This window comes from Globicephala melas, chromosome 6 (assembly GCF_963455315.2).
Source record: "Globicephala melas chromosome 6, mGloMel1.2, whole genome shotgun sequence".
In the NCBI taxonomy this organism is placed as follows: Eukaryota; Metazoa; Chordata; class Mammalia; order Artiodactyla; family Delphinidae; genus Globicephala; species Globicephala melas.
In genome coordinates, this window is record NC_083319.1 from 49,396,585 (window position 1) to 49,414,344 (window position 17,760).

Genomic DNA, 17,760 nt, shown 5'->3' on the forward strand with positions numbered 1-17,760 from the left:
TTATGTATGTGAAGTGGTTAGCATGTGCCTGGCACATTGTAATTGCCTAACATGATTATAATGAAGTAAAGCAATGCCATTAATGTTTTTAGTACCATGCTTTCCCCAGTATGGTATTATTATTACCAGCAATTTTGTCTAAATTTATTTGAGCTGCAGTGACAGAGGAGTAATAGCAATGAAGCTTTGATAGAACGGCCTTTCTATTTACAAGCTCAGAACAATTACAGCTTAATGTCTTTGCTTTTATTACCTGGTGACAGGTTTATAATCATTCCTTTTATCCTCAGCAAAATAGCAGTAAGGATATTAGGAAGAATATATGAATTCACACACTGGAGACTTACTTTGCATCTAGCACACTGCCTAGTATGTGGTAGGTCCTCAACAAATGGTGATTCAAAACACATACAGGGTCTCAGAAAGATCCTCACTGCAACATGGCAGAGGGGAAAGGTGAATAAATTAAAACTCATTTTCTCCTGGTAGCAAATTGTTCAACCCCTCTGAAAAATCTCCCTTGCTTAAACAGAATTGTCTGATCATCTTGCCAAGCCATGCAACTGTGAATAACCAGAAATCACAAACTCAGATGATCAGAGCAGCCAGCCAGATCAAGTATATGATTGAAGTGGAGTGGGTCAGGGAGAAAATAGAGTGATGGATTAGCTGCCAACATTGAAAATCACATTTTACCAGCAACGAGAAGCAGAAATTAGGCTTCTCTGAAAAAATCAGAAAATCTGATAGTGCTGGGTCCATATTCTCGGGCTGCAACAACCAGCTGGTGGTAAGGGGCGCCAGCCCCGTGCATGGACCTGTGCTCTTCCCTGAGAGCCCATCCCTCTACTTCCAGCTGATGCCCTGACATCCAGCCAGGTGCTGCAAGCTTTTCCCATTGAAACTCAAAATCCAGAATTTTCTGGCAAATCCATTCATTTAAAAATGATACCTCTATTAGTTTGCTAGGGTTACCATAACAGCACCACAAATGAGTTGCTGAAACTAAAGAGACTTGTTGTTCCACACTTCAGGAGGCTAGAAGTCCAAGGTCAATGTACAAGAAAAATTAGTTCCCTCTGATGACTGTGAGGGAGACCCTATTCTATGCCTCTCTCTCTCCTAGCTTCTTTGGCATTGGCACTCGTTGACACTGACGGATTGATCTCTGCCTTCATGTTCACATGGTATTCTCCTTTCTGTGCATGTATCTCTCTGTGTCCAAATTTCCCCTTTTTATAAAGACACCAGTCATATTGGACTTGGGGCCCACCCTACTTTAGTATGACCTCATCTTAACCAATTACATCTGTAATGACCACATTTCCAAATAGGTCACATTCTGAATTTCTGTGGGTTAGGACTTCAACATATGAATTTTGAGGAAATATAATTCAACCCATAACACCTCCCACCATAATTTTTTAAATTTTGTGTGTGCCAAATAAACATATCTGCAAGACTGGAAACAGCTGATGGGCTCCCAATTGGCCACCCCTGGGGAGGGATTTTAAAGGAAGAATCAGAATGTCAGACCGAGCAGAATCCAAGAACCTCTGATAAGGAAGCAGGGCCATGAGCCCCCCTCCTAAGCTCGGGTGTCCTCTAAAGCACTGCTGGTGGCCAGGTAGCTCCGACTAATGCAGAATGGGTGTGACCAGCTAGCCCTGTAACACGCCTTTGCTCACTGAGAATGCATGTGAGTGTCAAAGGCAGAGAGGAGGTTTTTATGCCCTTTGTAATTTGTCTAACCGGTGAAACAATCTCTTTCCAAGATATCCAGCCAGGGAGAAAGGGTAGAGGAGCTGTCATACTTTGTTTCCTTGGTACCTCATTGCGGGGCCATGCTGGCGGGCTCCTGACATACTCTCCATTCAGTGTCCAGCTGCTTCACCTTTGGATCCACAACAGCAATGTGTGCCAAGGCCATGCCACATCGGGTGTCCTCAGCTGATGACCAAGCAGAGCAGGGGTACCAGGGCAAGGCCATTCTGCCTGACAGGGGCTCTTCAGCAACTCCCCATCGGCCTGGCCCCCCTCTTTCACAGGTGTTAGCCTTCCATCCTGTGCTGAAGGCTCTCCCCACCCAGGCCACGTTAGGACTTTTGTTGGGGCCCTAGGCACTTTTGCTGCGCTGGACCCCTTTCTCCACAAAATATATAAAATTTTTATTTTATAACTGCATTCATATAAAGATGAATATGATCTAGGCTGGACCTATTATAATATTTGTTATTATGACATTCATTTTTTCCCTCTGATTTTAAAATAAATCAAATTAAAACATGCTCATGAATTCCTAAAAATGTCAGGTCTCCTAGGCACTGGGACTTCTATGCCTAATGGACACATGGTCCTGGCCTCCAGCTGCTCCAGCTCTCTCCCCACTTATGCTTCCCAGCCATTTCCCCCAATAAGTCTCTTTCCACCTAATCCCAGCTTAGTGACTGCTTCTCGGAGGACCCAAACTGCCACAGCCATGAAGCAGGAAATCAGTCTACCTGGGGTGATGGGCACCTCCAAAGGCTCCACGAGACTCTCAGTAAATCTAGGAGACCTCACAAATCCACTAGAAATTATTCATTCTACTTCCGGAGTGCACGATAACTGTGTTTAGGGGCAATGTCTCACACTCTAACCCATTATGAATGTATCTTCCTCACAGTTCACAGATATCTGACAGTGTTCTTTAAAGGCTACTTACTCACCTCCTGGGTGGACAATAGTTTAACCCCTGAATTTGCAGTTAAGTGCCTTGTGCCCATGCACAAGACACTAGGCCAAGTGAGCCACAGTCCCATTCCTGATGCAAAAAAACAGCAAACACAATGTGACCTGCTCAGAGTGAGTCAGAGAGCCTGCTGGGAATCAGACCAGGACTGCTGACACCAAGTCTCATATGGAACCACTAGACTAGACCACATTCTGTTGCCCCTCCCTTTCCTCTCCATCATTCCTTTGTTGCCAAGTTGGGTATTATTTACTAAGACTGTTTTTCACTGGGAAATAAAAGGTAGCTCATCAGAAGTTTATCATCTCAGTTGAAAGGGTGGAGATGATTCAGAAATCACCAGGTGTCTACCCCAGGGGGCTGGGCCAGAGAAATGACCACCAGCCCAGGCTGGGTGTGTGGCATCGGGTACAATCTGCTCTGAGGAAGAGGAGCCAGTGGTTGGGGGGGCGTGTGCAGGCACTGTTTTGTGTACACTTCCAAGGGGAATGAAAAAGGTAGCCTGGAGTCCTCGGGAAATTATGTCTAGTGTCTGATATTATGAGAACATTCCTGCCCAGCTCAATGAGGCCAACCCTGCTATCTGGTCCAGGGTTCTAGAGCTGGTAGAATCTCTAGAAGAAGCAACTTTTATCAGATTCTTTAAGTCTGAGTAGATGAAACTAGGTATAGATAGATCTTAGGTGGAAAGGATCCTATAATCAACCAAATCACTGGGGATCCTGTTGAAAGATCAAAACTCTCGGTGATGCCAGCCAAAGCTCAGGCCCCTCTGGCATAATGCCTGCGATAACGGCACATGTACACTTGCTTCTGAAGAGGACTTTCTTGCAGCAGTCCTCTGTACTAGTTCAACTTTTGTTGTGGAACCAGTGGCCCACTGGTAGTCAGCCATTTTCCCTTGACTTAGGCAAAGAACTTTGAGGGCAGCTCCTGAACTTTTATTTTCAAACAGTCTGGCTAACCAGCATTCCACAGAGATTGCCTTGGCTGCGATGCCAATGGCGTCCTCTGACTCATCTATGATTTGGTCCCATTGGCCACATTTGTGCTCCAGTTGCAATGTCTGCATCTGTGTCGTGGTGGTCTGGACAAGCCGCCTCCCAGGTAAGGGAGAAAACTTGAAGGAACATATGCCAGCTGGTCTGCTGCCGTCGTGAGGAGACAGTACCCAAAGACAGCAAGTTATCATGCCCGCTCTCCAGTCTATGGATCTGAGAGTCATCTGCTGAACCTTTAGTTCTAAGGGTTTGGGTAAGTTTTACTATAATAGAGTCTGACTCTATAGTAGAGTCAGATTGAATGGAACTTCTCCTAGTTTCTGCTAAGACCTCAGTGCCAAGAATGATGGGGGACAAGTCCCTCTACTTTCTACAGAGTGGTGCTAGACCATCCCTGTTGGATGTGCTACCTTGTGGCAGACATGGAATCTAAGCCAGCTCTACCAGAGTAGCCCATCTCTCCACCAACCCTGCCAGCCTGTATATATGAGAAGGCCAAGGAGGGATCAGAGAGACTGGAGACAGAGTTTCTTTGAAGAGAATTGTCACAGAGCTGACCTGTCATGTGTTTCTTTTTGACCCCCCAAGGGAACGGGAGGAGATTGCTTCCCCTTTCTTACCTTGATCCAAGGGAGGGGGCTTCAGGGAACCACTTGTAGAGAGGATGGGGGAGGGAAACTACCATCTAATTTCATCCCCACCCATGCTTGCAAGTTCCTGGGTTCTGTGACTGCCTTGGGCCTTGAGAGGAGGGTGGCAGAGTTAATGGGAGAATTTGATCAGTGGTAACTGGAGTTTGTGGGGTACAGAGGCTGGGGCCTAACTCTTGGCTGCATGCAGCTAGAGGTTGTAGGGACCTGTGAGGGCAGAATGGAGAGAAAGGATTTTTGTTGCCAGGGAGCTGTACTTCCAGAGGTTGATGGGGCAAAGATTTGAGTTTTCCCTAAGCCTAAGTGGGCAACTCAGAAGGTAGCTGGGCTAGAGCGCCTTAAACAACTCTTCTCAAAGAGACTGCATGCAGGGTGTTAACCCCAACGGAAAGGGGCTGGTGATGTTAAAAAAGAAAGGGGCTGGTGTGGTGTACCTAGTGACAGGCACTAAGGGGGATTCACAGATGGCCAGTCAGAGAGTGTATCATTTTTGTCATTGGCTGTGAGAGAAATGGCCAACATCTGGCCACCTGCAGTGTGAAGGGCATCGACCCCAGATTAAACAGCACTGGTCACATACAACCTTTTGTCGCCTTCCCTTCCATTTCTGTTCCACCCACATCCCACCTTTCCCAACACTGGAGGAACTAGAAGCAGCCATGTGAGTGGGGAAAGAGGAAGAAAAGAGCAAAGGGAAGAAGTATGAAGAAATAAAGCCCAATCCCTTCTCTGATGCTGCTCTGTGGTCTGGTCTGGGGGAAAATTTGAACTGGATGAGAAAATGGAGTTTTGACTTGACTGAACTTAATCCTTAAAAATGAAGCTATTTGTTAATACTTGAAAGTGCCTGGAAAGCCATGGTAAAGTCACCCAAGGACAGAGAAAGGAGATCCAGCAGAGCTTGCACAAAGGCAATGGTAAGAAAATTAATAAAGCTGCTCCCCTACTGGGTGCTTATGCAATGAACCAAATGGATCAATGCAGAGAGAGAATGAACAGGTGCTGTTAAGATGATGCTTGAACTCAATCCAAACTGAAATGGGAAAAGAATGTCATGAGTTATGGAAAGACGATCCATCCATCTCACGGTCTCTGATGGAATAAAACAGTTCTGACCTTATTTTACATTTTGAAACTTTGTTCAGCTCCTTCTACGGTGGCACTCTATGCAGACCTGATTTCTAAAATCTCAGCAAAGAAACAGATTTCCCTCATTATCTTTCCAGCAATTATCTTCTCTTTGCTAAGGCAGGTAGGAGACAGTAATGATCTGAGCTGTCAGTAGGTTACCCCCTGAAGGATTTTGTTTCACTTCATAAAATATTAAAAAAGGAAAAAAAATCCATATGTGATGAATCCAAACTGAGTAAGAAAAAGCAACATAATATCCCATCCCCTTCAGTATTCCACCACAATCTTACTGTGGTAGTCATTTCCACCATAAGACAGGAATTTGGAGACATGGTGCTCATTTGAAAAATCTGACTCACTGTTTGGGGCTGTTAAAAACACACAGCCAAATGAAGGAAAACTTATATCCACATAATATTTTTCAGATATTACATTCACTGTTCCCTTTTCTATAACACAGAAGCCAGAGCCTCCGGGGAAGACTTCCTTCGGCAGCTCGGCAGCTCTGAAGTTTCTGAGCAGGCACACAGCTGCCCTCACCCCTGCTGTTTGTTTCTCCAGTTTTCATCTGAAAGCAAAAGCATAAGCTGCTTCCAGGAAACGAATGAACAGGAGATGAGTTTATATAGAGGCAAATCTGCTGCTGCGGGCAGACATCTGAACCATTTAATCTTTCCTTTGCCACCAAAATTGATGGAGCTCAGGGAAAATCAATATACCTGGTAGAAGGTAAATGTAATAAGAAGGCAACCTCTCTCTTGTTTAGAGCATTGGAGGTGTTTTTTTTTTTTTTCCCAAGAGTGATCTTGGTCAAACCTTTGAGTCATATGAGCACAGAGCTTTTCAAGTAAAACATTTTAGAATTTTTAGAACCCATCTTTTTTAGCCCTGTCTTATGCAGCAGGGAAGTCTTAACATAGGAGTCTACGTGTGAGGAGTATGAATGAGTGTGTGTGTGTGTGTGTGTGTGTGTGTGTATGTGTGTATTTGGTGGGAATGAGAAGGCTCTTTGGCTACTGATTGGGCAAAACCTCACTCCAAAAGTTGAAGAGAAGTCGAAGTGAAATAGCAGAGAAAAGCTGGAAGAAGTGAGTGGAAAGTAAGTATTCAAGATTCCTGATGATCATAAGCAGAAACATAACCTAGAATCTAGGGCCTACTCTGCCATCATCTTCCATACTGGCATTCTCAAATACTCCCTAGACATCAAAGAAACCATTCACTCTCATGCCTGTACACCTCTGCATATGTTAAACTTATCTTCTCCTTATCCATCAGGCCAAATTCCAGTTCTGATATGACTTCCTGTAGAAAGCCTCCCCTGAACCCCAAAACCAAGGTGGTCTTTCACTTCTCTATGATCCCATATCATTTATTTCATACCTCTATTGATCATACATCACTATGCATGTTTACATAGCATTTCAGTATTTGAACATTTTGAGAAATGCCATAATATACATTAACACAGAACTATATTAAAGGCACTGAGAAGTCCTGAAATAAATCTGTTTAGCTTTCTTTAGCTCTGGGTTTCCACAGTTTATTTGATCACATATATAGCCCTTCTTCTCTCATATAAAGACTTTTATACTCAAGTACTGGTATTCTAGGGAATAGCACTTTGGAAGAATTGGTTCCTGTGATCTCTTTGAGGTCAGTGACAGTTTTTGTATCACCAGGATATGCAAGAATACCTGACCTATAAAGAGTGCTTATTATGTGTTTGTTGAATGAATGAATGAATGAGTGATCAATGAAGAAGCGTCATTCTGATGTTCAGGCTCTGACTAGGATGACTATAATCAGATGCTTTGCTGGAAGGGAGATAAAAGTCTTCCTGGATTCCTTCCCTTCAGGCTCAGGATCAACGACTTCTTTAGGCCTCGGTATTGATGTCAGGGGACTAAACAATGCTAGAGGGCAAAGCTGCCTGCCTTTGTCAGGTGTTTTAGAATAGCCAAGGAAGAAGAGAAAAGATAGAAAAGATGAAGAGGAGGAGATGGGATGGAGAGAGGGAGGGGAGAGGAGAGAGGCGAGTGCCTACAGCAGGGGTAATACACCCTACTACCAAGTCTCTGTGCTCCTCAGGGATGACCATGTCATCATGCCTATCTCTTGATATAGATATTAGAAAATCTCCTGGTCAAGATATTAGAAAGGCCAGGTCCTCTTTTTCCCATTCCTTAGTCCCTTTAGTCTCCCTTTTTCTTTTTTTCTAATGTCAAATGCAATGTATTTATATGTACTCAAGAGGGACCCAAAGCACTCTTGTTTTTTTTTAAATAGATCTCTATTGGAGTATAATTGCCTCACAATACTGTGCTAGTTTCTGTTGCACAACAAAGTGAATCAGCCACATGCATACATATGTCCACATATCTTCTCCCTCTTGAGCCCCCCTCCCATTCTCCCTATCCCACCCCCTGGGTCATCACAAAGCACCGAGCCGATCTCCCTGTGCTATGCTGCTGCTTCCCACCAGCCAACTATTTTCCATTTGGTAGTATATATATGTCAATGCTACTCTTACTTTGCCCCAGCTTTGCCCTCCCACCCCACGTCCTCAAGTCCATTTTCTATGTCTACCTCTTTATTCCTGCCTGCAACTAGGTTCATCAGTACCATTTTTTTTTTTTTAGATTCCATATACATGCGTTAGCATACGGTATTTGTTTTTCTCTTTCTGACTTACTTCACTCTGTATGACAGACTCTAGGTCCATCCCCCTCACTACAGATAACTCAATTTCATTTCTTTTTATGGCTGAGTAATATTCCATTGTATATATGTGCCACATCTTCTTTATCCATTCATCTGTTGATGGACACTTAGGTTGGTTCCACGTCCTGGCTATTGTAAATAGAGCTTCAATGAACATTGTGGTACATGTCTCTTTTTGAATTATGGTTTTCTCAGGGTATATGCCCAGTAGTGGGATTGCTGGGTCATATGGTAGTTCTATTTTTAGTTTTTTAAGGAACTTCCGTACTGTTTTCCATACTGGTTGTATCAATTTACATTCCCACCAACAGTGCAGGAGGGTTCCCTTTTCACCACACCCTTTCCAGCATTTATTGTTTCTAGATTTTTTGATAATGACCATTCTGACTGGTGTGAGGTGATACCTCATGGTAGTTTTGATTTGCGTTTCTCTAATAATTAGTGACATTGAGCATCTTTCATATGCCTCTTGGCCATCTGTATGTCTTCCTTGGTGAAATGTCTATTTAGGTCTTCCACCCATTTTTTAACTGGATTGTTTGTTTTTTTGATATTGAGCCCCATGAGCTGTTTGTATATTTTGGAGATTAATCCTTTGTCTGTTGTTTCATTTGCAAATATTTTCTCCCATTCTGAGAGTTGTCTTTTTGTCTTGTTTATGGTTTCCTTTGCTGTGCAAAAGCTTTTAAGTTTCATTAGGTCCCATTTGTTTATTTTTGCTTTTACTTCCATTACTCTAGGAGATGGGTCAAAAAGGATCTTGCTGTGGTTTATGTCAAAGATTTGTTATGGTTTATGTTTTCCTCCTATAAGAGTTTTATAGTGTATGGTCTTACATTTAAGTCTTTAACCCATTTGGAGTTTATTTTTGTGTATGGTGTTAGGTGGTGTTCTAATTTCATTCTTTTACATGTAGCTGTCCAGTTTTCCCAGCACCACTTATTGAAGAGGCTGTCTTTTGTCCATTGTATGTTCTCGCCTCCTTTGTCATAAATTAGGTGCCCATAGTGCGTGGGTTTATCTCTGGGCATTCTATCTTGTACCACTGATCTATATTTCTGTTTTTGGGACAGCACCATACTGTCTTGATTACTGTAGCTTTGTGGTATAGTTTGAAGTCAGGGAGCCTGATTCCTCCAACTCCATTTTTCTTTTTCAAGATTGCTTTGGCTATTCGGGGTCTTTTGTGTTTCCATATGAATTGTAAAATTTTTTGTTCTAAGTCCGTGAAGAATGCCATTGGCAGTTTGATAGGGATTGCATTGAATCTATAGATTGCTTTTTTTAAAAAATGATTAGTTTGGCATTATTTATTGTCTATTTTTGTTACATAGTCTAATAATATTGTTTCTTAGTCATTGTGAGTCTTCCATATTTTCAGTAATTTTCCTTTTAACATCTTTATTAGAGTATAATTGCTTTACAATGGTGTGTTAGTTTCTGCTTTATAACAAAGTGAATCAGTTATACATATACATATGTTCCCATATCTCTTCCCTCTTGCATCTCCCTCCCTCCCACCCTCCCTATCCCACCCCTCTAGGTGTTCACAAAGCACCGAGCTGATTTCCCTGTGCTGTGCGGCTGCTTCCCACTAACTATCTATTTTACATTTGGTAGTGTATACATGTCCATGCCACCCTCTCGCTTTTTCACAGCTTACCCTTCCCCTTCCCCATATCCTCAAGTCCATAAGATATCCACAAGATATCTGGTCCATATGACATTTGGTAGATGCCAAAGGTCCTTGATATTTGGTCCTGTCCAAAACCATGGCATGGACCAAATATGCTTATGGATGTTTTGGAGAGGACCAAATTTCAAGGGCCTTATGGCATGGGCCAAATGTCTTACTGGACGTTCTAGACAGGACCAAATGTCCACTGATCACCCAAAGTAGTAGAGGGCTCTGATAACTAACTGGGTCTGGAGCACAAGCCTTCTGACCTCTAGCCTAGTCCTCCTTCTCTATCTCTTGTTGATGCAAATATGGTCAGAATGTTCTGTGCTCACAAATGAGAGTGAGGAAGAACTAGTGGTGATGCATTCTTCAAAGAATAGATGATACTCAGGTAACATAGTCAAGTGGATGATTTGACACTAGTCCACAGGTCTGCTGTCTCTCCCAAGAAATATGTGTTCTCCAAGCCACCTGGTCCTTGCCATCATTGAGAATGAAAAATGATGCACTGAACAAGTAATTATTAGGTCATGATATTGGTTACCCAGAGGATCTGACTTTGGAACTAATTTTTAAGTAATTTGGGAACAGTTATCTAACACTGAAGATTGTACATCTGTGATAATGACACCAAGGATTATTGCAATTTTAATGCATTAGTCTTTCAAGATTCTCTCTATTCCTTGCACTAGAATTTTTAAATATGGCAGAAAAACAATCTCAAAATCAGCCAACTTCCATAAATTAAGAAAATGTCATCTGGCATTTCTTTTTGAAACACCAAGACATTGTTAGTTGTTTTATTCATTTAAACAAAGGTTTCAAGAGGTAGTAACATTTTATTGTTTTGAGTTAACCCAACTGTCACTTAAAATACTCATTCAGATTCATGGATTAATCTGTCATAACAGCTTATCATTCACTCTACACACAACACTCATTAGACGTGTGGTTCCTACAATGGCCACAAGTAGTGATGGGCTGTGTGTCTTTAGGACCAAAATATGGATATACATATGGAAACCCAAATCTTTTGTCATCTCCAAGAGTGCTAAACCTTACTTTTAAAAGAAGGAAGTGAATACAGTTTTGGTCTTTTTCTAATTTCAATTCCTTATGTAAGTGACCATAGATGTATCTAAAGAAATGGTTTCTGGGGCATTTTTCGTTCTCTTGTTCTACCTTTCAGTCCTGTATCTACTGAGATAATCACCATCTGGTTAATCAAACTAACACAGTGCTGTGATTGCAACTCTCTCTTCTCAAAGACCTCCAATGGCCTCCCATCATCAATGGAATAAAGTTAAAATCTCTTTCCTGGCATTCAAAGCCTTTTAGAACTGCCCCCATACTGTTTTCTCACTTACCTCTCTTTCTCAGCTGCTACCGCTTGCCAGAGGCATCATGGCTCCTGCCTCTCTTGTCTCTGCCTGTCCAAATCATGCCCATCCTTCAAATACACTTGACTTCTCGCATCATGTCTTCTAGAACATCCAAACAGTAAGTGATCCCTCTTGTCGCTGAATACCAAGCACCTTTCTTTTTTTTTTTGGAAGCACTCGACACATACTACTTTGTCTTACATCCATTTGTGGTAGAAATCTTTTCCTCTTTCTCAAATGTATGTTCCTTGAAACCAGGCAGGGGCCATAGAGGACCTGTCATTTTAATTGTCATTTTTCCAATCATACCTAATACAGTGTTGAATGAATGAAAATGCTAGATCCAGGGCTTCCCTGGTGGTGCAGTGGTTGAGAGTCCGCCTGCTGATGCAGGGGACACGGGTTCGTGCCCCAGTCCGGGAAGATCCCACATGCCACGGAGCGGCTGGGCCAGTGAGCCATGGCCGCTGAGCCTGCGCCGGAGCCTGTGCTCCGCAGCGAGAGGGGCCGCAATGGTGAGAGGCCCGAGTACCGCAAAAAAAAAAGTTGGCTTTGTCTTAACCAGGTAAACCACAGGAGACAGGAGACTCCAACCTTTCTTATATATGGTTACTTATAAATATGTTGTTCTAAGAAGCCTGGGCATGTTAAAAAAGAAAAGGAACTTACAAAAAAGGTTGCAAAGTAGAAGTTGGCTAACTGGGTCTGACCTGAAGATGTGTTTGGTTGGCCTTGTGGTGTTTTTTAAGAGAATATTCACCAAGTTAAAAATTGGGGAAATTTCACATAAAACCCATGCCTTGCTGATTGTCTTGCAAAACTGAAAGACCTGGTTCCCTGGGCTTGCATTCTCGCATGGTGGCAACTAATTGAAGTTGAGTACTCTTTGTACGTGGTCCATGCTCTCTAGTTTGCCACCGTCCTCACCCAGCCTATATGTCACTCTCTTTATACCATCTGCCTGGCCCCTTTGGGAAACTGAATCTGAGACTCTGGATATAAAGGAGACAGAACAGGAGCAAAGATAACAATAAGGACAGAATGAAGACTGTCCAAAGCCAAGATAAGCCATAGGATGGACACTTAAAAAAAGTTGGAGACGTGGTTAAAAATATTCACATGAAGAGAAACTACACTGAATGAGGAATCTTCGAAGTAAAGAACCATAAAAAGTTGCCATGTCTTCAGGCAGCTGAAGGGGACACACTGTCATCATCAGCAATTTATTGTGACTGAGCAGATCACCTCAATATCTGCATGGCCAAGGAATGAAAGGGAAAATGTTACCCTTTGCAGCAGAACCAACATTCCTATTCTGTCCTTGATGGAAAGCCAGTCACCAGAATCTTCTTGTTGGTCAACAAGAACTTACAGTTGATGACTGGAATGTTTTGCAACTGCAGGGAGACCTAGGCTTTTATGAAGCCTACCAAGGTCCCGGTGAGAGCTGCCATAACTCACAAGGATGCAAGCCCTTGCCCTGTCTCTGTGGGGACTTTCTCCTCCAGCCCACTGCTCACTGATGACCTCTCCTCTCTATTTTCCCTGCAGAGAACCAGCCCGCTTGGCCACTAGGGGGCCCTATGGCTCACCGCATTCAGGACTGACCATCAGTACTATTGGCTCCCCTCCCTGCCACCAGAGAAGTTCTTAAAAACTTATTCCCATCACTCCATGTATTTTTAGTGAAAAGTAACCTAGGATTATTCCAGCCTTGTCTTTAGAAATAAGAAATGTTGAACAGCAAACAGAAGAAAGTCAAGCATAATATGGAAATGTGAAAATAGCAAGACCTCGGTGCTTTGTGACCGCCTGGAGGGGTGGGATAGGGAGGGTGGGAGGGAGAGAGATGCAAGAGGGAAGAGATATGGGAACATATGTATATATATAACTGATTCATTTTGTTGTAAAGCAGAAACTAACACACCATCGTAAAGCAATTACACTCCAATAAAGATGTTAAAAAAAAAAAGAAAAAGAAAATAGCAAGACCAGGTCACAGGGGAAGAAAAGCTGTTATCTGGGTGGCCTTCTCCTTAGTTACAGAGCTCATGTCTGCAGTTTGCCTCTCTCTCACGGCTTACTCTTCTCTTCCACCAGGTCTCTCGGTCCCTACTCACCCTCCTCTCTCTGTCTCCTTCTCTGTCGACAAGCCACAGTCAGGTCAATGTAGAGAGAGATGGCAGAAACAGTTATCCTGGAACAAGGACTCCATTTGTCCCCAGCTCACCCAGTTCACTCCTGAAGGTGTGGTCCTGCGGAAGAATGGAGTGGGAGTTCCGCATATTGCCTCCTCCAACAAACCAGTTCACGTTGGGGTTCCAGCGGTTCACAAAGCCACAGAGATGATTTTCTTCAAAGTCACATTCTGGCAAGAGAGAAATAAAAACAGACTTCATGTAGATGTAGTTATGCCTGGGTACACCCAGGCTTACTGCAGTTTGCTATTAGATACTCAGATATGTTTCTCACTCCCTTTGACCACTGGGATCTTCGTACCAGGACCCCTGGATAATGTCGGTCAAGAAGAGAGATCCTGTAATGAACAGAGATTATAATTCATCATTGCTTCTTTGGATTGTGGCCCTTCTGCCTACTTGCCATGTGGCTTGCTGTGTGACCTCTCCTAGCCTCTATTTGTTCCTAGGAGAAATAGGGGGACACTCCCCCTGCACAGGGCTGTGGTAAGTGTGGACAGCTGCCAGCACAGTGCCAGACACATGGTTAGTGCTTGGTCAATCAGCCAACTCTGTGTCAAAGCACTATTTAGAGCTATGCTTTTAGCTCCAGAAAGTTTATCCACCACCTTTCTGGTAGCCCATTCCCCCATCCCCTTCTCTCTTGATAGTAGACAAGGTGCTAAGCTAAGGGCTAAGGAGCATGTTTCCTAGATGCTAAAATCATCTGCTTTGCTTATAAACAAGAACCAGGTCAGCGTAGTCGGGACAGGAATATCTTAGGCACTGGGTCCTTCTGCAGCTCCGGAGTGGAGATAAAAGAGAAGACAAAGAGACTCTCTTTCCCCTTTTCAATAGCACTGACATGTTTGCACAGATAAATTGTTCCCAGCCAACAGACTCCTTTACGGGGAACAAGAAACTCACAAGCCAGTTCTTTCATTGACCCCCATAATTATCAATTAAAAATATGAAGTGTGATTGTGCTGATCATCTCTTATTGGCCCCTCCAGTCCCACCTACCTTTCTTCCACGGGGCTCCATTCTCCAGAGGCTGACGTGTACGGCCTTGTATGGACTTCCCTGCCTTCTGGCTTCTCATTGGATTCAACCAATGGAAGGTAGGAGGAGAGTAAGGTTGCGGGTGTTTATTCCTCCAGCTCCCTCTCTGCCAGGTTGCCATGGGTTGGCTGTGTCTCTCTACTGAGGGACCGTACAGCTACTGTCTCCAGGTTCTGGTAACCCCTTCTCCCTTGCCCCTTCAGACCTAAAGATATTGATGACTCATGAGTCATCACTCTGACTAGTCCTGGATTACTGCACTAGCTTTGACTGGCTTCCTTCACCTACCCACACCTTTGTAGTCCCTTTAGTGAGTTTTCCTCAAATTACTCAGGTTGAATGTATTCTGTTTCCACTTCCCTGCCAGGGTCCTGACTGATACAGTTATCAGTGTGCTTTTGTATTAACAAGCACTGAACATTTTTAAGATTTTCATTTTCAACTTTTCCACTACAGCATCCGCTAACCCATGCCCAAGAGTCGGTGCCAAAGGCTGCCGCAGAGTAAAGGAAAAGCAAAATATTCCTCAATGTGCCAGGCAGTATTCTGAGCACTTTATACAAATTAAATTACCTAATCCTCAAAACAACCCTACAAGGTATGTACTATTATTAACCTCATTTTACAAACAAGGGGAGCAAGAAGAGTGCACAGATAGGAAGGTAAGGTGAGAGTACGATCATACAGTTCAACAAGAAGAAATATCAGCGCTCCTTTTGTGTTTTAAACAAACTAGAAGCCATCAAGTGATTTGGAGAAAAGCAATGAACATTTTTGAGTGCCAAGCACTGTGACAATAACCTTCACATCCCTGATCTTATTAGTCCCCACAACAATCCTACGAGGGAAATATTTTATCCCCATTTTGCCAGTAATGAAACAGAGGCTGAGGGCAGCAGTGCATGGACTAAGCCAGCAGGTGGCGCTCCACTAGGTAGGTACGACTCAAGTCGGTAGGGTGTTAAGATCCCCGCAGCCGCCACTAAGGAGCTCCAAGGAAGATACAGTCTTAACTCAGAAAATGGTCACAATCTTCAGAAAATGGTCGCAATCTAGGTCGGTTTTCTTTCAGAACTGCCCTTGACTCTCTTGCCTCTTTCCTTTCCACAGCCATTCAGCCTCCAAGTACGGTCAGTGCTGAAAAATCCCTCAGATCTACCACCTTTATCCCATTCCACTGCCCACCCCAATTTTAGACCCTCGTATGTCCCCTCTGTAAGGTCACAATCACTTCCTAAGGGTTTTTCTACCTCTGACCTATTTTCTTTGTTTCCAACTCATTTTCCATGCGGCAGCCAGTCATCATCTGAAAACACAGCTGCAGGCCCCTCCCCTGATGACTGACTTCTAACGCCTCCCAACCACATAATCCCGGAACCCAAGCTCCACAGCTGGGCTCCAGACTCTTCCTTAACAGACTCCCTTAACAGTGCTGATTCTCACCTCAAACACTACCCAGCCTCTCGCCTTTGCCTGGACACACTCGGTGCTGTCCACCCGCTATGGGGTCTGCCCAGAAAGAGTGCTTTCCTTCCTACCCTGCTCCTCTACCTGACTAAATTCTACTCCTTCTTGAAACTACGGCTCAAATGCATCTCCTGGATTCAGTTCTGTCCAATTTTCTCCCCTCCTCCCGACACCTCCACAGCACGGCTTGTCCTTCTCCAGCAGAATTTGTTATATACAGAAACAGCTTCAGTAGGAGGCGAATGGAAGGTGAGTGACCTCAGGACATAGAGTATGTCTGCTTTTGATGCCCTCTCAGAAGCTGGCACAGAAGAGGCACCTACCAACCCTGCTCAAGTGGAATCTAAGTGACAACTGTGAATATAAAGACAGAGCAATGGTGTGTAAGAGAGAAATGGAGGAAAGTGAGGAAAGAGGTAATAAAGAGGTAACAGGATGCCTGCTTTCTGGCAAAAGCTACAAAAAGCTGAATATGCAGCAAACTGGATGTCACGTTTATTAGAATATGTTGAGCTTAAGGCAGCAACTCAGGTTACAGTCGCTGCATCTACTTTTCTTTCATCAACCCAGTCAATCGAGGCAAACTCTAATGAGCCTTCCTCTGCTAAAGACAGAGAAACATCATACAACACGCAAGTGATGCAAAATTCAAAATGCACTGCATGGTGTCGTTTATAAAATGCCCTGCTTTTCAGATTGATTCAATTCCCCTGGCAACAGGAGATTTTAGAAAAAGATGTATGTTCGGATGCAATGAAAAGGAAACCCACTTACCGATACAGTAGCCAGTTGTTATCTTGATTTCAAAGAGTGCGATGCTGGCTGTATTTCCATGTCCTAGCACACCTTCTATTAAAATCTGTACAACACATGCGGGAGAAGGGAGTTAGACTTCAAAACACCACGTGTTCTTTATTAGTATTTCAGCTACTTGTCAGGAGCTGTTCAGCGATTCAAGGCAAAACGAGATTGTTTGTCTCGGCTCATTGCTATAGGATATCAATCTCATGATGGACTTTACTGAAAGAAGGCGTGTGTGTGTGTGTGTGTGTGTGTGTGTGTGTGTGTGTGTGTGTGCGCGTGTGTGTACACAAGCTCATACACATATTCTCAGAACTTTGAGGTGATCAAGGTGTCCAATAAGAGCTGAGTCAGCTGTCTTCCATCGTAAGCACAGTCACCACCTTCTCCGGTGCTTGTGGTGGCACCAGTTGGCTGCAGATGGACAGGAGAGCTTGTGTCCCTGGCAAAATCCATTCTGAGACTAGCCAGGAACTGAAGGCAGAGGCCTCAGTGGGGAAAAAAAAAATCCCTTGCAGGAGGAGGTAGGGAGTACCATTTGACTAGTGGTGGGGGATTTCTGCATGAGATGGAAGACGCTCAAAACTCATCTTGTAGTTTCTATATTACTGAAAATTTGAAAATTTTACATAAAGAACAGAGAGAAGCATAACAACTTATGTGGCTGATTTCAAGCACTGTTCACAGTAGGCCCTGCTTCTGAAAATATTTGCTTCTCCTTATGTGATTTTAGTCCAATATTTTGCAGCTATGCTGGTAGACCTAGGGTGTGATACACTGTCCGGAGGATGCTGTGAAATAGGGAGCTCAGACCTTCAATGCTCCGTCCCTTAATCCACCCTGCTGCCTGATGGGAGGGACTACAAGTAGACAGGGAATGTAGGAGAATACCGCATTTCAAAGCTTGTTGAGGAAGAAGAGATATGGCATAGGGAATTGAAAAGCGGACTAGG

At 43.6% G+C, this 17,760-nt stretch overlaps 1 protein-coding gene across 3 annotated transcripts in view; it reads right to left on the reverse strand.

Annotated features, from left to right (window-relative positions):
* The window catches only part of MAMDC2 (MAM domain containing 2), a 181,379-nt gene that overhangs the window by 65,183 nt on the left and 98,436 nt on the right, over positions 1-17,760 (reverse strand). For all 3 annotated transcript variants that reach the window (XM_030877020.2, XM_060299972.1, XM_060299975.1), the window contains exons 6-7: positions 16,781-16,865; positions 13,531-13,668 (exon numbers count right to left, since the gene is read on the reverse strand). In XM_030877020.2, the coding sequence (XP_030732880.1) occupies positions 13,531-13,668; positions 16,781-16,865 (223 nt within the window). The remainder of the gene's footprint in view (positions 1-13,530; positions 13,669-16,780; positions 16,866-17,760) is intronic.